Consider the following 23,559-nt stretch of genomic DNA (forward strand, 5'->3'; position numbering starts at 1 on the left):
ACCCAACCTTAGTGGAAAAAAGCCTGCTTGCATTACTCAATTATACACCTATATCAAATCTCCCCTCAATCCTCTCTGTTCAACGGAATAAAGTCCTAGCCTATTCAACCTTTCCCTATAACTCAGATACTCGTCCCAACAATATTTTTGTAGATTTTTTTTCGTCACTTTCAGTTTTACTTATATCTTTCCTGTAGGTAGGTAACCAAAAGTGCACACAAATTAGGCCTCATTATGGCCAATGTGCCAGAAGCTTTCTTTACAACCCTGTGATTATGGATCTGTTTTACTGCACTCTTCAGTGCCCTACCACCCATTGTGTAAGACCTACTTTGTTGGTCCTCACACGTCTGCATTAAACTCCATCTGCCATTTTTCAGCCCATCTTTCCAGCTGGTCGACATCCTGCTGCAAGCTTTGATAGTTTTCTTTGCTGTCCACCATACCCCCAGTCTTGGTGTCATCCAGAAATTTGCTGATCCAGTATATCACATTATCATCCAGATCATTGGTAAAGATGACAAATAATGTACTGTCTAGTCTAGTGAGGCTTTATGGGCAGAACTGAGAAATAAGAATGAATGGCTCTGTACATGTCTTGCCCTGGTTTATCTTCTCAGCGTGCATCACTTCGCTTTTGTCTGAGTGAAATTCCATCTTTCCACTTTTCCCAGTTGAACCACATCATGTTGTAACTTTAGACAACGTTTTTCACTGTTCACCAAACCACCAATTTTGGGGCCATCTGCCAAGTTACTAATCATGTCTCCTCCATTATCATCCAAATCATTAACATATTGACAAACAAACAGAGGACTCAGCATCTAATCTGAAAAAACAACTCACCACTTCTACCTCCTACCACCCAATCAAGCTTATGTCCAATTACCTAACTTACCAGACCAGGTTTATTTTTCTAGGTATTTCATTGACTTGCTGCAATGTAGTTAAAAGCTTGGTCGAAGTATTATTATCCACAACCAAACTCTGTTTTTTTATTTGTGCCTAGTCCCAATGTTAACCTTTATAAAATGTTTCTCTTCTTCAGTCCAGGGCCAGGCTAACATAACTAAGATCGGTAAATCAGCAAAACAAACTATGTATGTAAATAGTTAAGAGGTGACTGAACCCCTCACTAACCTTGGACTTTCAATATGTCTTAATTTCCTGGTTTATTGGTTATAATATTATTGATGCTATTAAATGAACTGTTTATTATGGCATGACCTAATTTTTCCTATTGAGAGCTAACCCTCAACCTCAAAACCATAATAAAGTGGATTCTGGTTAATTGGGAACAGTACATTTTGGCCCAATTAAGCAGCTGCCCTAATGACCCAAAGTTTCATGGCAATATTTAAAAGGTATAAAAAAGACAATCTACCATTTAATCGAATAAGAAATTATGTATTTAAATGAAATACAGAACAATGTAGAACATTGCCCATACTACGGAGTATTATACAGTCCTAATAGTTTTTGATGGAGGAATTGATTCTGTGTATGCTGCCATGTTATTTTGATTGACTGTAAATGGACAAAATCAGTGCAGTCATCTAATGTAGAAAGTGATTTTGATGTTTGCATCCTCAAAATCTTTACTTTCATTGTAACATTCAAGATGATTGTTGATACCTTCAAATTCTTCATAGTTCCTAACCTGGTGAAGTAGTGAAATCATTTCATTTTCACACCCAGCCATTTCTGGTATCTCCAAACCTCAATACTTGAAAGCACAGTTAAAAGACAACTTTGCATTGTCTTACTGCTTATTTCTAATCAACTATCAGTCACAAAAATCACTGCTTTTTGAACTCAATCACATGAAACTGATGCTTTTTAGAAACTGTTTGCTCTAAGCACGGTGTAATGTCCGACAACCACACAAATGCATGCAACTGACTCTAGTTAGAAACTGTTGAGCAACAGACCCAATTAAGCGGCATAGTGTCCCAAATAAGTTAAGGGAATCCAGCTTTCTTCTCAATTAGTTTTAGTTCTTCAAGAGTTATCCCAAACAAGCGGCTGCCCCTATTAACCAAATGCTCAATTAACTGGAATCCATTGTTAATGAATTCTTAGTGACTATAATATTTCTAAAGGAACCATGTTCAGCTACCCTGGACTATGCTGAAAAAAGACTGGACAAAACCATTCTGAAAGGGCTTCGCTGGCTGCTACGTGCAATTGCCAAAGATTACACCAGTTTGTGCGAACGAGTGCTCCATGATACCACGCTGTCTAAGAGCAAAATAAAAGAACAAGAGGGAGAGCAGTCAATATGCAGGATACAAAGAGAAAGGTAAGAGTCTTTGAATTAACCATGACATAGATAGATCTCTTTCACCTTTCATTTGGAAGGGTAAGCATTCAATTCCTACTCTAGAGACTAAAGGGCAACCTAAAAGTTAGCAGTTCAGTGCTGTACTGAAAGAGTAATGTAGATGCTTTCAGATAAAATATTAAATTGTGGTGCTATGTGACCTCTCAGATGGAAATAAAAGATCTCAATGCATTATTTAAAGATCAGGAGTGTTCTCCTACCATTCCGACCTACATTTATTCCTTGACATATATTAAGAAACACCAAGTAATCTGGTCATTTACTTCAATCATACTTGTGGGATGCCATTGTGTCTCAACAGTCTTCCACTGTCAATCTGCCTTTTTTTTGTACAAAAATACTTTTTTCTTGTCTTCCTTCCTGTAAACCTTATTTTGTTTTCTCCCATCTCATACTTATCCAATACCTTTTCGAAAGTCATCATTATTTCTGGGGGGTTCCACCAATGTTCATTTTCTGTCATAAATGCTATATTTCCTTCATGTTTTTTTTGCCAATCATTTAAAATCTATATCCCCTTCCTCCAGTGGAAGCAACTTCTTTTTTTATTTATCTTTCTACACACTTCTTGGATTTGTGCAATGAAGTTTTGTTGCTTTGAAGGGAATAATCACAGACTCTACATATAACCGAAATCCTCCGTCCCAGGAATCATTCCAGGGATTTTTTTTTCTGTACATTTCTTAAATGTACGCCTAGAATCTGGTTACAACCTAACCATGGTTTCTTATGTTATATGAGTGACTAAACATTGCCCAAAGCACTTTCTGATGTTCTGGGATTTAAAAAGATATTATACAAATGCGAATTCTTCAAATTTCTGAATAAAAGATGCGAAAGTCGTTCATTCCTACTGACTTCAAGAGGTTTCTTCACTTCACAGGTAATAACTTGCATCTGCATGTGTCCAAAAATTTATTTTTGTTTGATGACCACTAAATACACAATGTGCAGCTTTGTACTTGTAATTTGCCTCTGAAGTTCAGTTCTATTCAAGCAATTGGAATGTAATTGGCAAATATAGTATATTTAGCCCTATTAATCCCTAGGGACTAATGTCTAAGAAATAATATTTTTAATTTAAATTTTAAAAATATTGCAAGCTCTGAAAATCAGTAACAACAGCCAAAACAGGAAATGCTAGAAATACTTTCTAGGTTAGGCCATGTCTGTGGGAAAGCAAGGAGGCAATGAGACTCTATTGAAGCTGCAGGGAGGATGAGTGAGCTGGGCTAAAACCCATGAGAATGTGCCATAAACAAGGTTATCCGGTCAGTGAGTGAACATAAGAAGTTAAAGGGTAACAACGTAGACAAAAGAACACAGGTAACAGAACATGTGATTTTAAAACGCGGAGCAGGAGGATATACCCAGCAGGTCACGCTGGGCATGTCCTCCATTATCAGAGAGAGAACAAAATGAAGCGAAAAAAGTCAATCTGAGTTCAATTTATAGGTAGATGAAAATATATTGAAAAATTGCAGAATCTGGAAACTTATAACAAAAACATAAAAGTCTAATATCTAGCAGCAAAGCAGAGGTTGGAGATCATGGCAGAAGGCTAATATTGAGAATTTAAGTTTCTTGAAGTCACAGAGAATGATCTGTTGAATATAGAGTCTGTTGGTGTGCAAAATGAGGACTAGGAAACTCTATTCTCATTCTGTTTCAAAGTGGGGGGGGATGAGGTAAAGCATTAATGTGGGTGATGGATGAGATAGAGTCAAGGACTTTGTTAACAATAGTAGAGGGGAGTTACAGGTTCAAGTCAAAACTTCCAGTAACTTGATTTCTTGGTCTGTCCAGTATGAACTCTGCTTGATTTTTTTCCCCTTTTCATAATCTACCTCATTATGATTTTGGCCCTGTTGTCTGCCTGCACTGCACTTTCTCTGTAGCTGTAACACTTCATTCTGCATTCTGTTGTTGTTTTATCGTGCACCACCCTGATGCACTGTGTGATGAATTGATCTGTATGAACAGTATGCAAGACAAGCTTTTCACTCTACCTTGTCACATGTGACAACGATAAACCATTTCCAATTCACTCAGGAAGTGGAGAACATATCCAATTTGCATCTGTGTCTAAGATCTTCTCTCTGTTTTCACCCATTAACTTCCTCTATTCATTCATTAACCTTGTTTACAGCTTACCCCCATGGGCATTTCAGTTTTACCCTAATTAATTCCTTTTGCCTCTCCTCAACATCTCTACAGGATTCAAGGCATGTATATGATTATCTGTATAAGCACCAGATATTAGGCAAGGCCAATAACTGGAAAGGGTGGAAAAGTTGAGTCTAACCTTTTGAGTAGCAAGGTGAAAACCATAAGTTTTCAGAGTAGAACTAAAGTTTCTGTGCAATGGTTTCACTTACCAAAAAAAAATAAATACCGCAGTACTAATTCACTAAAACTCAAATTTATGATGGTTTATTATAATTTTATAAAGACAAGGACAATGGGCCAGATTGTGCTGCCCATTTGGACGTACTGTAGCTTCTCTGGATTAAGAGGGCTGAATGAACTGACTTTCTTCAGCTGGTAGCAGTTTGTTAATGCAGCGCAGGCTCCACGCAAGGGGTGGATGTCAATCCATTGCAAAGCTCTCTTCCTGGAATATCCTGACGTCTGACATAATCATATGTGTAATGCAAAATACAGATACTTTTATGCAATTTAACAAAGAATTAAAAATAAGAAGTTAAAATTCCTGAATACAGTACTGTACTAAAATGATTAGACATTAAAATACAGTAAGCCTTACTGGGACTTGCCTTTCTCCATTGGATCATTCAAATGATAATAAGGTTGCCATCTCTACCAGCCAGCCTTAGCATAACACTGAGAGGGACGGATCTCCACTTCCCAAACTTCCTTCTAACTCAGAACAAGAGGTCATATGTGCCACTTCTGACCCTGAGACCATAAGACATACGGCATGAGCAACATTAGTTCGTTCAGCTCATTGAGTCTGCTCCATTGATCCATCATGACTGATTTTCCCTCTCAACCCCATTCTGCAACCTTCTCTCCATTACCTTTGATACCCCTACTAATCACGAAACTATCAACTTCCACTATGAGTATACCCAATGACTTGGCCTCTACAGCTGTCTGTGGCAACGAATTCCACAAATTCACCACCCTCCGGCTAAAGAAATTCCTCCTCATCTCTGTTCCAAAGGGACATCCTTGAATTCTGAGGCTGTGCCCTCTTGGCCTAGATTTGTCCCCAAAAAGAAACATCCTCTAGGCCTTTCAATATTTTTGGTCTCAAAAAGATCACCTCTCATTCTTCTAACTCCCGTGAGTTCAGCGCCAGAGGAATCAAACATTCATCATACAGTTATGTTAACCCTTTCTTTCCCTGGATCATGCTCACGAACCTTCTCTACTCCCTTTCCAATGTCAGCACATCCTTTCTTAGATAAGGGGCCCAGAATAGTTCACAATATTCCAAGTACGGTCTGACCATCTCAGACTTCTGTGTTTGTCAGTGCAGATAAGCTACAACTATGAGTGACCAATAGCTAGTGGTTCCCTACAAAACAACCAGCTGTCAGTGAGACTGATTTGACCCCTCAAGGTGTGGTTTGTATTCTAGGCAGTGTTTTTCTGGACAGTTGTTAGACAGCTCCATCTGGTGGTCACCTCTCCATAGGCAAGTTTTTGCATCATTGAAAAGGAGTTAGAAAATAATCAAAATAGACCCTGGAAACTTAATAATTTACTTGCATGAATAATACATTTTATTCTTGCTGCATTGCATATTGCATTAACAAGCAGGAGTAGGATTTGCTGGACTACCCTATTTTAGCTTTGCTTGGGCTTTGTAGAAAAACTATAAGCTATGGGCCATTATTCAGAAGAATACTCCTTTTGGGTTTACTCCGTGTGACTCAGATGCATGCTCAGGGAGTTAAGGATGACCTTTTACCACTTCACATTTGCTGTTCTTTTTGTTCCATTTTATAAGGATGGCTACTGACAAATATAATCTGATTGCTACCTTCAATGGCTTTTGTAGGGATGACAACCCTTCATTTAGAAATGAAAAACAAGTTGAATAAAAGCTATTATTATAAAACTAAATATATCACAGGTGTTGACCTTGTGTGACTCAGGTGTAAGGGTTCATTATAGTGAGGGATGCTGGCTTCATGGTTTATCCGCCGCCCAAAAAATCTGTGACTGTGTAGGCTGCCACTTGGAATTGTCAGAAAATATCACTGAGAATCAGTAAGTCAATAACTTTTCTTCTGATGTGGAGGGACTTGTTATTAATTGACACATACAGATGAAAGGAGATAAAAGTTTCCAGTGGATAGAGTTGCAAATTCTCAAGGGATATTTTGCTGTTGGTTTCATGACATGAACTGCCATCCCAGCCAATCATAAAACCATGTTCTCCTTGTCCAATAGTTCTATAATTAAAAAACAAAAATATATTAAGAAAGTAATAAAAACACATGAGCTGAGAAAGTGGAAATCTGAAAAGTACATCATATAGGTTTATCCTGGAGCAATCACTTATCTGAGCTTCACAAAATACATAATGCATAGTAATTAATCCAGGGGTTTTACTGGCTTGAGTTATACAGTTATCTCCTAGGTACATTCTGTGTAATAAGCGGTTAAGTAATATGTAGTCCTGACGAAGGGTCTCGGCCCGAACCTTCGACAGCTCTTCTCCCTATAGCTGCTGCCTGGCCTGTTGTGTTCCACCAGCATTTTGTGTGTGTTGTTGAAGTAATATGTCTTCTATTTTATAGAAAAAGACACACCAAAGTTGGTCTGGAGAAGGAAAAGAGTAGACATCTGAAAGATCCTGAAGCCACACTACACACAAAAATCAACTCACTTAAACGTATAAGTAATGTCATCAATGCTGAGGTATGAAAAATGTTTAAAAATTATTTAACAATTGATGTAACTATTTCATTTTTTCATATAGTGTAGTTAATTGATTCGTGTCACGAAGCTTATTCAATGCCTCTGGTAACGAGTCCAGTGGTGGTACAAGAAGTCAGGTGTTTCGGCATGTGATATTCAGCACATCTTTGTTTCTATATTGCAATGCATAAGCACAGAAGTAAGGAACATTCATACCCACAAGCTGCAACCACCCCAGTCAGCCAAGAAGCCATCAGCATGATCTGGCCCTGTGTCAAGTTGATGTCTATGTGGTTAGTGTGTTACATTAATTTAGTTAACCAGTTTACGTAGAATATACAAGTCAGTAACAAATTGTTCAGTTCAACAGGTACAGGCCAACCTTAATGATACATCTCATCTCATCAGCATTACCTTCTGTATGCTTATCCCTTCAGCAACTTGCAAATATTTCTGTGTAGCAAATTCCAAGCTGTAACCATTTTTGGATAAAGAAGTTTCCCTTCAATTCCCTGTGGTATTTAGGATACCTGGTTTTGGCTTCCTCGCAGTTGCAGATCATTAACCTGGTTCAAGCTGGCAGTGCCAAAACAAGTGGGGCCTTCGGGACTTGTTCGGAGACTGAGATTGTGGTAACAATTACACGTGGATTTTAGCACCAGGTTTAAAAAAAAGAAGTGGACTATCTGCGGAGATCAAGATTGTTTGTGTTAATAGGCGCTTGACAAAGGCAGGTCAGAAACAGGAAAGGAGCAATCTGTCACAATATGTGGAGGAGAGGACAGACAGATTCTGGGAACAAGCAATGAAGCAGTCAGGTGAAAGATCTCTTTAGAGAGTGAGCAGAGACAGCTCTCTGATTAGATGGTATGGGAAAGTATTGAAGTGGAAAGGGGGGAATTATGATGCTATTAGGCAGGAACTTTGGAAGGTAAATAGGGAACAGATGTACTGAGAGAAATGCACAATGGTAAGTGGAAGTTGCTTAAGGAGCATTTGCATGGGGTTCTGGAATGGATTATCCCACTGAGGCAGGGAAAGGATGGTAGGGTGAGGGAATTATGGTTAACAAAAAATGTGGAACATCAGGTCACGAGGAGGAAAGAAGCATACATAAGGTTTTTGAAGCAAGGATCAGACAGAGCTCTAGAGCATTATAAGGTAGCTGGGAAGCAGCTTAAGACTGGACTTAGGAGAGCTAGAACATAGAACATAGAAATTACAGGCCCTTCGGCCCACAATGTTGTGCCGACCATGTAACCTACTCTAGAGACTGCCAAGAATTTCCCTGGCGCATAGCCCTCTATTTTTCTAAGCTCCATGTAAGAGGCTCTTAAAAGACCCCATTGTATCTGCTTCCGCTACCGCTGCTGGCAGTGCATTCAATGCACTCACCACACTCTGTGTGAAAAATTTACCCCTGATATCTCCTTAATACCTATTTCCAAGCATGGTAAAACTATGCCCCCTCATGTTAACCATTTCAGCCCTGGGAAAGGCCTCTGACTATCCACACGATTGATGCCCATCATCATCTTATACACCTCTATCAGGTCACCTCTCATCTTCCATCGCTCCGTGGAGAAAAGGCCAAGATCACTCAACCCATTCTCATAAGGTACGCCCTCTAATCCAGGGGACATACTTGTTAATCTCCTCTGCACTCTCCCTATAATATCCACATCCTTCCTGTAGTGAGGTGACCAGAACTGAAAACGGTACTTCAAGTGGGGTCTGACCAGGGCTTTATGAAACTGTACCATTACGTCACGGCTCTTGAACTCAATCCCATGGTTGAACAATGTCAACACACCATATGCCTGCTTAACAACACTGTCAACCTGTGTAGTAGCTTTGAGTGTCCTATTGACATGGACCCCAAGATGCTTCACACTGCCAAGTGTCTTACCATTTATACCATATTCTGTCTTCAAATTGGACCTACCAAATGAACCACTTCACACTTATCTGGATTGAAGTCCATCTGCCACATCTCGGCCCAGTTCTGCATCTTATTGATGTCCCTCTGCAACCTCCATAACACCTCCAACCTTTGTATCATCAGCAAACTTACTAGCCCACCCTTCTACTTCCTCATCGAGGTCATTTATAAAAATCACAAAAAGGAGGGGTCCCAGAACAGAACACCACTGGTCACTGTCCTCCATGCAGAATACGAACCATCTACAACCACCCTTTGGCCTTCTGTGGGCAAGCCAATTCTAGATCCACAAAGCAAGGTCTCCTTGGATCCCATGCCTCTTTACTTTCTGAAGAAGCTTTGAATGGGGACCTTATCAAATGCCTTATTGAAATCCATATACACTACATGCACTGCTCTACCTTCATCAATGTGTTTTGTTGCATCCTCAAAGAGTTCAATCAGGCTCATAAGGCACGACCTGCCCTTGACAAAGTCATGCTGACTATTCCAAATCCCTGTCCCTAATTGGAAACTATAGAAAGTGTGCAGAGGAGATTTACAAGGACAGATACATGGAGCAAAGGGTAAAACTAGTTATTTCTAAAGTAAGTGCATGTTCAGTACAGCATTGTGGACTGAAGGGCCTGTATTGTGCTGTAGGTTTTCTATGTTTCTATGTTCTAATATTAGAAAAGTTAAAATCTCCCATCACACCAACCCTATTATTATCGCATCATTCCAGAATCTGCCTCCCTATCTTCTCCTTAATATCCCTGTTACTATTAGAGGGGTCTATAAAAAACACCCAGTAGAGTTATTATCCCTTTCCTGTTTCTGACTTCCACCCACCCTGACTCAGTAGACCTTCCCTCCATGACTTTCTCTTTTTCTGCAGCTGTGACACTATCCCTAATTAGCAATGTCATGCCTCCACCTCTTTTGCCTCTCTCTCTGTTCTTTTTGAAACATCTAAAGCCTGGCACACTCAGCAGCCATTCCTGGTCATGAGACATCCAAGTCTCTGTAATGGCCACAATGTCACAGTTCCATGTATTGATCCACGTTTTAAGTTCATCCCCCTTGTTTATGATACTCCTTGCATTAAAATAGACACATCTCAAACTGCCAGGCTCCCTATAAGCTGTCTGTACTTGTGCTCCAACCTCCCCATCCTCTGCTTCTTCACTTCAGTTCCCACCTCCCTGCTAATCTAGTTTAAACCCTCCCCAATAGCATTAGCATTGATCCCTCTCAGATTGAAATGCAACCCATCCTTTTTGTACAGGTCACACCTTCCCCAGAAGAGGTCCCAGTGATCCAAAAATCTGAATCCCTGCCCCCTGCTCCAATCCTTCAGGCACGCATTTATCCTCCAGCTCATTCAAAGGTTTCAAAGATACATTTAATGTCACAGAAATGTATACAATATACATCCTGAAATTCTTTTACTTTGCAGCCATCCACAAAAACAGAGAAGTGCCCCAAAGAATAAATGACAATTAAATGTTAGAACCCCAAAGCTCTTCCAGCTCCCCCCTCCCGCGCACAAGCAGCAACAAAGCAACAACCCCCCCACCAGCAAAAAAAGCATCGGCATCCCCCACCGATTACTCAAGTGTGCAGCAGACATCAATAAAGACAGAGACTTGCAATACCCCAAAGACTATTCGTTCATCCAGTAATTCGACATACCACAGGTTTTCTGTCTCCCTTATAAGGGAAAAAGAGTTGTCCCTGTTTCGCAGTGAGAAGGGAGACATAACAAAAAATTCCTATACTCACTGTCGCATGGGAGCAGCAATCCTGAGGTTACGACCCTTGAGATCCTGCTTCTCAGCTTCCTTCCTAACTCCCTGTAGTCTGTTTTCATGACCCCCACCCTTTTTCTACCTATGTCGTTGTTACCAATATGTACCACAACCTCTGGCTGCCTACCCTCCCATTTCAGGATATTGTGGGTGTGCTCAGAAACATCACGAACCCTGGTACCTGGGACCAAAATAACATCCTTGTTTCTTTTTCGCTTCCACACAATTGCCTATCTGTCCCCCTAACAATAGAGTCTCCTATTACCGCTGCCCTCCTCTCCTGCTCCCTACCCTTCTGAGCCATAGGGCCAGTCTAAGTGCCAGAGGCACGGTCACTGTTGCTTCCCCCAGGTAGGTCCTCCACACCAAGAGCACTTGAAATGGAGTACTTATTGTTAAGGGTTATTGTGAAACTGGATGGCTTCATGAGAAAGCCTTGGTGAGTGGGATTAAGGAAACCCCAAGGCATTCTGTGAAGAGCAGCAGAATGATTAGAGCGGGTATAAGACTGATCAGCAATACAGGAGGAGGAGGATGTAAGGGAGGTCTTCAATGAATACTTTGCTTCAGTATTCACCAGTAAGAGGGACCTTGATGAATGTGAGTACAACACAGAACAGGTTAATATGCTGGAACTTGTCAACATTAAGAAAGAGGATGGACTGCAATTTTTGAAAAGTATTAGAATAGATAAGTCGCCAGGACCAGACTTTATATACACCAAGTTACTTTGGGAAACAAAGGAAGATAATTCTGTACCTCTGGCAGCAATCTTTGCATCATCACTGGCTGCAAGAGCAGTACCAAAAGACTGCAAATATTATTCCTCTGTTCAAGGAAGTGAATAGGGATAACCCTGGGAATTGTAAACACTGAGAGTTTTTATATTTAAGAAAAACTTGGACAGGTATATGGATGAGAGGGGTTTGGAGGGATTTGGCCCAGGTGCAGGTCAGTGGGACTAGGCAGAAAAATGGTTCGGCACAGCCAAGTAGGGCCAAAAGGCCTGTTTCTGTGCTGTAATGTTCTATGGTTCTATCAATGTTGGGCAAACTGAGAGGATTCTTAGAGAGAGGAATTATGAGCATTTGGAGAAGCATAGCCCGATAGTCAGCGTGGCTTTGTGAGGAGCAGGTTGTGCCTCACAAGCCAGATTGAATTACCTGAGGAAGTCATAAAACAAAGAAATAATGTTAGAGCAATGGATGGGGTGTATATGTATTTTAGTAAGGCATTTGACAAGATCCCCCATGGTTGGCTCATTCAGAAAGTCAGGAGACAGGAGATCAGTCATGCAGTTCTGTAATAGTCCAGTTAGACCCTATTTGGAGTATTGTGTTCATTTCTGATCACCTCATTGGATTCGATGAACTCGACTTTTGAGAGGGCAGGTATGGTCTGAAGGCCAATGACAAGCCTGTGGTCAGATCTATTACTTTGTGCCGATTAGAGCATTGAGCAAGATTAAAACTGTTAAGGACAATGAACAGGTGTTGAATGCCATCTGTCTGTGTTTAACTGGTCACCCCTCCCTCTCTTCTTGCTGCCACCATTGGGTAGAGGTTCAGAGGCCTGGGTCCCATGCCACCACTTTTGGGAGCAGTTGTGGCCCTGCAGCCAATGGGCTCTGAACCATCTTCACTCGCTCTTGAGGACTCCACAATTCCTTGCAATTTTGTTCACTTTTTTTTATGTTTGATGTGATAGGCGAAGGATGAACCAGGGTTCGGCTCACTACTCCATGGGGTTCACTTGCTTCAGGACTGAAGTGGCTCTGCAGCCGTGGCCTGCAACCATCGGCACTCACTTCAGCACCGAACCGGCCCGGGGCTGTTGTGTCATGTTCGGAGACTCTGTTGTTAATGTTTTTTTTGTGTTATTTGTTTACTTTTTTACTGCTTGCACGATTTGTTCCTTTTTACACACATCGGGTGTTTGTTGTGTAGGATTTTTTAATGGGTTCTATTGTGTTCCTTTGTTTTATGGCTGCCTGCAAGAAGACAAGTTTCAAGGTTGTGTACTGTATACTTACTTTGATCATAAATGTACTTCGGACTTGAAATTTGAATTGATGTAACAAACCTGAAAAAATCATAACTTCCTAACCAATAATTTACATAGAAGTTCAGGTTTAATTTTATTTCCAGTTATATTGATATTTCCCCTGGTCACTTTGATACACATAAATGTCATGTAAATTCATGATTCTAAATTAAGTATTGCCACCCACACTCATCTCTCAGCTGCACATTAACTGGGATATATCCCTCTGCTGAAGCCACTGTTTAACAACAATTCCACATAATTCTCCATTGCTATTGTAACAGAATGAAGAAAAAATCAAGAATGCTTTCGTGACCAAGAAAAGAAAGAAGAAAATCAAGTCCTCTGGCAGCAATTTGCGTTTGTCTCAAAGACAGAGGCCATTTGGTGGAAACACTTCTTCCTCAGACACAGCTAATAATACTCTTGGGTCCAGCAAAGAGAGGAGTCAGGTAGATGATGGAAGTACTCATCAGTTGGGTAGTTCTCAGCAAGCAGAACAAAACACATTGATGTCATGCTCTGTGAGCACAGAAGCTGCTAAAGGTATAATCATATCCCTCACTTGATGAAGATCTGAAATGCAATGAGAAATTCATTTTATAAAATAGTAAAGCCATTCAGATGGAAAAGGGAACACTGGCATGAGAGGATCATAATGTGATCAACTATGCCAATATCTGCAGGAAGACATTTGATATAAGAAATTTCCCTTTGATGTAAGAAATACTAAATAAAAGCTTTTGAGATCACTCCATTAAATCAAACTGATTCCAGCTAGCAAAGCTTATAAGATGTAATACTATACAATAAGTCTGATTTGGAGCTATTTTCCAGAATAAGCAGCAGTTTGATCCATTGGAAATGTGAGACAGTTTGTAATGTAAGCCTGCCTGATACCGATTTATTAATTTTTTTTACTTGTAATTTTCTTTGTGCAGAATCATTTAAAAGATCCATCCTTAACCAAGGTCACAAATAGCATTCTCTGTGACGATATGCAAACTTGCTGCACTATCTTTCCTCATATTGCTCAGTCTTTCTGCAGATGTTGGCATAGTTGATCAGTCTATCCTCCTTTCATGCTAATAGTCCAACTTCCATCTGAATCATTCTGTTCTTGCCCAGTTCCACTGCAACCTGTTCAGTCACAGCCAGGAAAGTTTCCATAATCGCTATTTCCAATAAAGGTGGGATGGCATATTTATTGTTCATCCCCCTCAAAAATCCTTCTCCGTTTTTCCATCCCTTTTCTTGGTGAAGCTTTCAGAGTGAAACCTCCGTATGTGGTACATTGATTACAAGAGCTCAATAATATCTACTCCTACCCACCTTCAGCTTGTCTCCGCCAAAACCATTATCCATGTTTTTGTTATATCCACATGAATTATTTCAATGCTCCCAGTTCCATGCTCTTCATTAATTTGAGTGCATCTGAAGCTCTGCTGCCCAAATTCCACCTGACACCAAGTCCCATTCACTTATTAATGATGTATTGGCTCACAACCTTAAACTAGGAATTTTAAGGTTGATCCACCAGCCCTACGACTTTTACAGTACGATGCATGTTTTCCAAACTATCCATGGTCTTTCTCCATAATCCTGCAACTCCTGTGCATCATGCAGTTTTTTAGCTCAACTTTAGTGGTCATGATTTCAACCAAGCCATGTCAAAATTCTCTCGTTTTTCATCCATTTCACCTGTTCTTCGAACCTCCCTTTGAGACCTCCACATGAATCTCTATCTTCAGATCGATGTTTATTATTCCGTTCCTCTGAAGCAATTTGGGAGATTTTCCTGTGCTTAAGGAGTTATTGTAAGTTGTTGCTGAAATCAAATTAATAAATTGAGTAGTCAAATGAAATGACTTGTCAGGTACAGGTTGAGTATCCCTTGTCCAAAATTCCAAAATCCGAAACCCCCAAAATCTGAAATGTTTTTTAGTGCTGACTTGATGTCACAAATCGAAAATTCCACAATGTGTTGAGAAGGCTCCCTGGTAATGCAAGGTCTCTGTGCACTGCAGAACTTTCGAGAAGTGACCTCACATATGTAACAAACAGAAATCATAAGAAATAGAAAAACACTGCATAAAGTGAAAAATGAATATCTCAAATATGTATACAAAGAGTGGATTTGTCAATGCTGGAGTTAACATATGTTACTAATGGTATGCTGATCATGAAATAAGCAAAGATCTATCATGACAAACTGAAAATGGAAGGTAATTGTTTCATACAAAAAATTATTAGAAGTATTAGATAAAACTACACCACCCCCATCATAGTTGTGGAATGGTCGGCTGTTTGAAATCAGTGACAGATATGAAGTGAATTACAGTACTGGAACCCAGTAATTGACTCATTAAGGAGCGGTTATTCAAATCTAACAGTCTGTTGAGAACCCAGTTCCATCATGTCAGACCGTGCTCTGACTGTGGACCGTGCACTCTGTTGGCTTCACGCAAGCTGTACTTAAGCTGTATATGTAATGTAAATGGATTTTATGTTTAGACTCGCATCCCATCCATAAGGTATCTCATTATATACATGTCAGTATTCCAAAATCTGAAATACTTCTGACCCCAAGCATTTTTAAAAGGGAAGTTCAACCTGTATAACCACAGAGTAGAAAGCAGGTAGCAGGTAGATGCAGCATATTTGGGATATGGAACCTGTTGATTGCTGTCATTGACTTTGAGGAAGTTTATGTTAATTGTTGTTTGTCTATATTTATTGAGCCCTCCTATCCACCCTCAATATGTGAGTGTAAAGATATCTTGATAGCTTGGGTGCCACAGTAGCATGACACTATTACAGCTCAGGGTGTTTGGAATTCAGAGTTTAATTCCAGCGTCATCTGTAAGGAGTCTGTACGTCTCCCCAATGGTGCTCCAGTTTTCTCCCATTCTCTAAAGAAATACTGGTTGCATTAATCAGTCCTTCTAAACTGTCCCATGATTAGGTTAGGGTTAATTGGTGTAGTCAGGGTTTGCTGGTTCGATGTTGCTCGAAGGGCTGTATCACTAACTAACTAACTAAATAAGTAAATAGATAGATAAGATAAAACTATTTCCTTTTCTTTTTGAGGTTTCCTGCTTGCTCTTCGTTCCATTTAAATTTCAGTGTAGAGTGTGGACAAATAATCAACTTAATAGTGAAAATCTATATTGATATTGTAAGTGTTCATAATTCTAGTTTAATAGCATCATTCTATTCAGAGGCTTGTAACATATTTCTAACAGGATGTTTCCATATATTTCCACTCAATTATACATCAAGGGCCTAAAATAGCATCTGAGAGGGAATGTACTGTAAACTGAATGAATTCATGAAGGTTAGGAGCTATTTGAAACTAATAGATGATAAGATGCAATTATTTTAATTATGTCTGAAAGTGTTTGAAAAAAAACTGGAGGAAAAAAGTATGCACCATGTCATTTGTTCAATTTGGATTTAAGATAATAGAAAATGTTGTGATTTCGGTTCTTTAAAAAATCTGATTTAGATTCTGAAAAGAAAAATAAAGGAAAGAAATTAAAGAAGAAATGCACAAACAAGATAAACTCAGCTGACTCGGAAGACAACTTTTCCAGAAATGTGGATTTAACAGCACCTCTGGGTAAGGACCCACCACATGCTTAAAAAACCCAGCTGTTTAATATAAATGCCTAGTACATAAGCAGGAGGAAGTGAATCTTGTGCAACCATGAGGACTCTAATCATTCTAGTTAGCCTTACAGAAGTTTAAGAACCCATTTTGTGATTCCAAGTAATATTTGAAATCCAGGACATACTAGTTAGATTTATTGGGATTTAAGAGCTTCATAAGTTACTCCCAATGGTTTATTAGAATTTTAATCATTAACATATACCTTTCCTGTGATAATGCCTTCTGAAAGATTTAGTTGGCAAATATATTGCTTAATTTGGAAATAAGCGATATTAATTTTTCCTGAATTTGCTGATCTTCAGCAAGTGGTTCTAATCGTCCTGTAATTTAGTGCAACAAAGTTCATCATTGAATTGCTTCTTGGTACACATGTCTACCACTCTAAACCCTTCCCATCTATAGATTCAATTCCTCCCCAATTTTCCTCTGTTGGCACATATTCATTAGGCTTTATCTCATTCAGAACTGGCCCTTATACACCCTATACCATGACCTCCTTATTAACACCTCATCCAACAGCACGACCTTCACTCTCACCACCTCGTGTGGTCCTAAGTCACAACATGTTCCAGAATTAAATTCTCATACACAGGCTTAAGTTAGGAAAACGGTGAGATCAAGTACCTGCTGGACATGATAGGTGCCAGTGAACAAGCACACCAGTTCACTTGATATCAGCTTCAGAACCCCTCTGCAATATCTTGATATCAAACCATGTGCTTTCTCTGAAGTGCCAACAATGGTTAGTGTTCACTTCATGAATGTTGGCTAACTGTGTTTTCACTGTATATTACAAAGCATTAAAGGAGCAACTTAGAGATCAGTGTTGCGTAAAAGTCATTAAATTTCTGAACAGTGCTATTCGAGTCCTGAATTTATAACGTGGTTTATTGTTCATAGACAGTCCACAGTTAGAATCAGAATCAGGTTTATTATTATTGACAGATGCTGTGAAATTTGTTGTTTGTTGGCACAAAGCAACACAAGGAATTAACTGTAATCTACCATTCATGTAGCAGATGACTGTATCTGGCTTCTACAATGCAGTTATTATTTACATCTGTCCAACCTTAAAAATAAGTCAAAATCTTCTATTGGGTCTTCGGTGAAGTATTTGTTCCTAAAATTGCTCAGGCCTTATTAGGTTGACCAGCGAGGTCAGTGGGATTTGAACAAGGCAGTTGAAATTAAAGTCACTGAAACAGTTCCTTTAGCCCGACACATCCTTGCTGACCATTGATATGTCTTGGCAATTCAACTACTCATTTAGATAGTTCCTCAATGCTGTAGGACTCTCTGCAACACCACCCTCAGGCATTGCATTCCATGTTCCAAATGTAACCTAGATTTTAACAAGTTACTTGTTAAATCTTCTCTGAGGTCTTATCTCTTACGTTAAACATATGCCTTCTAGTGAAGAGTTTCTTCGTATCAGATCAAAAAAACTGCAGATACTGAAAATCTGAAAGGAAAACTAAATCTAGCTGCAGCATTCAGCCGATTAATCAGTATGACCAGAGAATCAGAGTTAATGTTTCTGGTCGGCTACCCTTGCACTGACCCACGTTTGTCCTTGACCTTACATTTGGTCTGTGTAGTGTTTGCATGTTCTACTCATGATCATGTGAGATTCTCCTCTCTTATTCCAAAGATTGGCTACAGCAAGTTATCCCTTCAGCGGCAGAAGATTCAAACGAGAGTATGTGAGAACGTGTAAAAGGCAGTGTTATAGGGTTGTAAAGCGATTGGGAATAGGACTAATGGGGTGCTCTGTTGCAAGATAGACGGGAGCCAGTGGGCTGAGCAGCTTTGCTTTGTGTCATTGTAAGTAAACTCTCACTATGCACTGTCACTATTTAATCAGCGGCAGAGAACTGGTTGCTGCTCAAGAGTGATACTGACCTCAGTGAGCACGCACTGATCCACCAAAAACTCATTGTGATCAAAATATTATCAATGACCACAACCAGCTGGTGGCCAAGACTACAATTCCAAGCACTCTGCAGTCCCAACAGACTACCCAAGTGCATTGCCCGTCACTCCACGTTTAAGCATTGTCTTTTCTCCTTGCTCTATATACTTCTCTTCAGCAGTTTGGTTAACAATGTTTGGAAACTGTTTAAATATTTCAGACTCTCTCGTTCTCCTTCATGGATTGTATTTTAAAATTATACCATTTATTTTTCTTTTTGGTTAGCTTTCCAATCTCTGTATGATTTTGTGAAGTGCCATCATATGTTCTACCTTAACAGTGAAAATATATGCTAATTTATGTTTTTGAAGATCATGTGGTCTAAGTAATTGACTATAAAGAAAAAATGTTCAGTCATAAACAGTTGGTTACCTAAACAATATTAATTTTGATTTTTTTTTAAAAAAATCACAGCATTTTAAGAGTAGTTCAATATTTAAAATAAGAACATAACAAATTGTGGTAGAATGAGACTAAAATCATCAAGATAACAATTGTTCTAACACTGAGAGTTGGGGACTGTAAGGAAAGTTGTAATTTACAGAATCAAAATAGAGCCACATCTGTGGAGGAGAGAGAAAATAATGAACTTGTTAAATTAAGTTTTGAATCCTAATTTCTGTAATGTACCTAGATAAAAGGTGAGGTACATTACAGAAATATTTCATGAGCTCATGTCGGGCAACGTTGAAGCAATGGAAATAACATGGAGAATTAATGTGACAGCTAATTGGATGAACAGGCTAAATGAAGGGTTACTGCAAATCAAAGAATCAATCAGCAGTTCCTTGCTCCTAAGTCACCCCTGTATTGGGCAGAAAAGCTTCTGAAGCTTTTGGACCAATTAGAGAAAAGGAAAACATCTATTTTTTCATGTCACAAAGTTTGTTATGAATATTAAACCTAACTTGAAGGGCAGGACAATTTCTATCTTTACATCATCCAAATTAGATATACCAGAAGCCAATTGTGGCTGGCATCAACTACCTCAGTATTATTGTCCAGGTAATCTCAGCAGAAACATTAAGGAATCCTCTCTTAAACAATAACCATATACAAACCACGATCTGCTGCAAAATGTAAACTCTGAATATAAGCATTTAGAGGTGATGCTTCAAAAAGGTGACATCGATCATTAAGGACCCCTCATCACCTAGGAGATACCTCCCTTTCAATGCTACCATCAAGAAGGAGATACCGAAGACACAAAGACACATACTCACACACCCAACGTTTCAGGAGCAACTTCTTCCCCCACCATGAGATTTATCAACGGACAATGAATCCATGAATAATACCTCACTATTTTTTCCTCTCTTTATGCACAACTTATTTAATTTAATTTACTTCATATTGTAATTAATGGTTTATTATTATTATATATTTTAAGATACCGCTGCCACAAAACGTCAAATTTCACAACGTATGCCTGTGATATTAAATCAGATTCAGATGTTCCCATATGGTGCCTGATATCCTGGACATAAGTAATTACTGTCACTCAAACAACATGTAACTCAGGGGAGAATCAACTGCTTTGTAACTTTAAAACTGATTCTGTTTTTTTGTTGAAATAAGTATACACAAAATTCTCGAGTCAATTTTATTTTTAACTATTCAAAGGATACAAAGCATTCCATAATCTTGTGTACTTTGTCTCCTAATCAATGTATCTCTTTTGTTTATTCTTATAGATCTCTACAGAAAAGCACTCCAAGCACTAAAGACCAGACCTCAAGCTAACAACTAGAAAAAATTCTGTAGCTTTTCTGATTAACTGGTTTCTTAACTCATTTGATATTATTTGCACTGGAACAATTGTTACAGTCATTTGAGGTCCATACTTCCTTGGACATTTTTTGGCATGAATACATAGGAAGGAAAGTTGTCAATCAATACATTACATTTTCTTCTATATGACATATCTAGAAAGTATCTGACAAATTATGCAACCGAGAGATTAATACCTGTAACAATTCTGTTTTTATAAGTGTTGTCAGATGCTGGATGGAGGTCTGAGAGACCCTGATCCAATATCACTCCCAATTTCAGTTTCTTCTTTTATATACAACACTATACTCTTTTATTCTTTTCCATGTCTTTGTTCATTGCATTTATATTTTTTGTGTCTTGCCTAATCTGTTTATTGGAAAGATGCGACCTTTTGCACAAAGTGCAATGTTAAGGTAAGTTATCTAAACATCCACTAGTGTCTCAATCTTTCTTTGTAAAAGAACTTAAAGACCAGAACAAATTGTGATAATTTCTGTAAGAAAGGAGGAAAAGAAGCAGACCCTATCAATGGAATAAAAGACGATTTGTAGCTTAGCTTTATCTACCACATCCTAGTTTATCAAATATTTCACATTCTCTGACTGTAAACAATTGAACAAGCATTGAGACAGTGTACATTTTGCCATTATATTTTAAGTCTGCCAGCTTACCATCAATGAAAAGAGGTTTATATCCATTTGTTATTCAGACAGCTTTCAAAATCCTATCAACAGCAATTATAACACAGTCTTCATTACTATAAAGAATACAAGGCTAGTTTCTGTAATTTCTCCATGGTAATGGTACGATCAATGTATTTTTATAAAATGACTGGAATTATCAACAGTACTCTAGTTGTTATCTCATATGGCTCTCTAAAGCTCTAGGAAAACTTCCTCAGTTTTATATTCAGAAATTAGTGTTAGATGTTAAAATCCCATCAAATTTTTTTGATTTGACCTCTTTAGAATTTTTTTGTATATTACTGCACAATTTTAAATGAATCTGTATCAACCTTAAATCTCTTTGGAATTCCATGTTCCTATTTCTTCATTATTTAAATATTAGATTAATTCTTTGCTAGTCTGGGTTCATCTGAGTTTTAGCCATTCAATTAATCTCAATAAAATTTGGTCTCTGTTGCAAATTAGCCTGGTCTAATTCTGTTATGCAGCCACCTTGAAGTCAAAAGTAAAACCTAACAGAGATGTTTTGTGGAACCACTATCTCCCCCCCTCAAAATTAATGTCCTCACTGGGATGACAATCAAAGATTGAGATGAGAACAACTTATGTGTTCAGAATTTTCTGTTTTATACAATATCTACGTAGATCTCACTTATCACAGTGAGAACAGACTCTCAGAGGTATAAAAAACTCTAACTATACTAGATCCCCATTTATGCCACTGAATCAGGGACTATGGATTGATTTCAGCACAGAACTAAATGACCACTGCACTGTCTAAAAGAACTGAAAACATCATCTTTCAGATCAGCTATTAAACAAATATAATTTCTACTGGGGTTTTCATCTGATTCTCTTCCATTTTCCTTCCTGAATCAACGCCAATATTTTTACGTTGCACTCACTGGAGATTTTCACGTATGTTTGGCCACATTTCAAAAAGGATATTTCAAATTTTAAAACATTTAGGAAATTAATGTGCATCCCTCCTGCTCATGGACAAGCTACTGGACAAATACAGGATATTCCTCTTTGTATGTCTGTTCAAGGTTGGTTGGCTATAAAGCTAAGCGATTCTGTTGCTTTGTAAAGGAAATTAAAATTGTTTTGCCGAAAAAGAGAAATTCTAACTCTTCAGGCTCGATTAGAAGATAGGAATTCATTACACAGTTTAAAATTATGCAGCTACTACATAAATTTAAACTAACTTACTCTGTTCCTAATTTGGATTCCAGTTGCTGATCTCAATAGTGATAACCTGGATTTTGTGGAAATTCCTGTTGGCCATTAACTTTGACAGATTCGAGCAGCAGCAATAACAGAATTTCATGTGGAAATCCAATAGTTCACTGCTGGCTAGACAGCAGTGCTCTGTCACCAGGTTCTTCATTCAGTTCAGTGTGGGAGTGAGGTCTGAAGCAAAATCATTTGTATTTTCCAATCTCATCAAAAATTTCCTGTAAGGAAATAAAACAAGCAACTTTTTTTTCCACTGGCAAACATGGCCCTCAAGAAACAGTTCTCATTCTAATGTTAATTCAGTCAGATTCAGTTGTAAGAGACAACTTTTAATTTTTTTAAACAAATATATGTGTATTTCTAATGGATTATAAATTTCAGTTATTAAAACGTTTACAGCAGATGACATGTAGTTAAACATTTGGAGTACATTTGCAATTTTTTGTTCCTTTTTTAAAGCCTCTTAAACTATTTGATTTTAAATGTTCTGGAATATGTTGGGAACATCTAGGAAGTTTTACATAATTGACAACATTTAGCAATGTCTTACCCGGTTCTAATGGTTAGATTTTCTCCTTTTAATCAGTGTGGCTTGTTTTAGTCACTCTATGTAATCCCTTTAGAATAATCTATTGCTACAGCAATGTTTTCCCACCAAGGATTCCTTCCACCGGGCATTCGGAAGTTCTCCTGGGAGTGCTGCAAAAGTGTTCAAAGGTTGGTCACATTAAATGCAAATGCTTCACTCTTGCACCTTTTTAAAGTAAATATATTAAAATGCTTATCTAGCTCTTCATGCAAATGAGAGAATGCATTTTAGTATTTGCATGCTTGGTTTCTTGAGATGCAGAGATGATGTCTGGAACCTATCCAAGCTTCAGTACAATCATAATGAATAATTCAAAGCTGTTGTTCTTTTAAACCTAAATGTTCATCCCTACGCAAAGTACCGTATTTATAATATATAATGGAAAAGATATAATCAGGAGAGTTATAAATATTCTAGTTCCATGCACAATGATGCGCTGTCACAGGAAAGCAGCATCCATCATCAAGGACCTCCACCATCCAGGCCATGCTCTCTTCTCACTGCTGTTATCAGGAAAAAGGTACTGGTACCTCATTACCCACACCACCAGGATCAGGAACAGTTATTACCCCTGAAACACCAGGCTCTTGAACCAGTGGGTATAAAGCCACT

General features: G+C 38.6%; 1 protein-coding gene across 1 annotated transcript in view; it reads left to right on the plus strand.

The window, feature by feature from the left end:
• The window catches only part of LOC132397753 (ADP-ribosylation factor-like protein 13B), a 38,661-nt gene extending 18,251 nt beyond the window's left edge, over positions 1-20,410 (plus strand). Inside the window, exons 5-9 of the mRNA XM_059976517.1 lie at positions 2,103-2,302; positions 7,120-7,240; positions 13,300-13,561; positions 16,524-16,637; positions 20,355-20,410. Coding sequence (XP_059832500.1) covers positions 2,103-2,302; positions 7,120-7,240; positions 13,300-13,561; positions 16,524-16,637; positions 20,355-20,410 — 753 coding nt within the window. The remainder of the gene's footprint in view (positions 1-2,102; positions 2,303-7,119; positions 7,241-13,299; positions 13,562-16,523; positions 16,638-20,354) is intronic.
• Positions 20,411-23,559: the final 3,149 nt, after the last annotated feature.

This window comes from Hypanus sabinus, chromosome 8, assembly GCF_030144855.1.
Source record: "Hypanus sabinus isolate sHypSab1 chromosome 8, sHypSab1.hap1, whole genome shotgun sequence".
In the NCBI taxonomy this organism is placed as follows: Eukaryota; Metazoa; Chordata; class Chondrichthyes; order Myliobatiformes; family Dasyatidae; genus Hypanus; species Hypanus sabinus.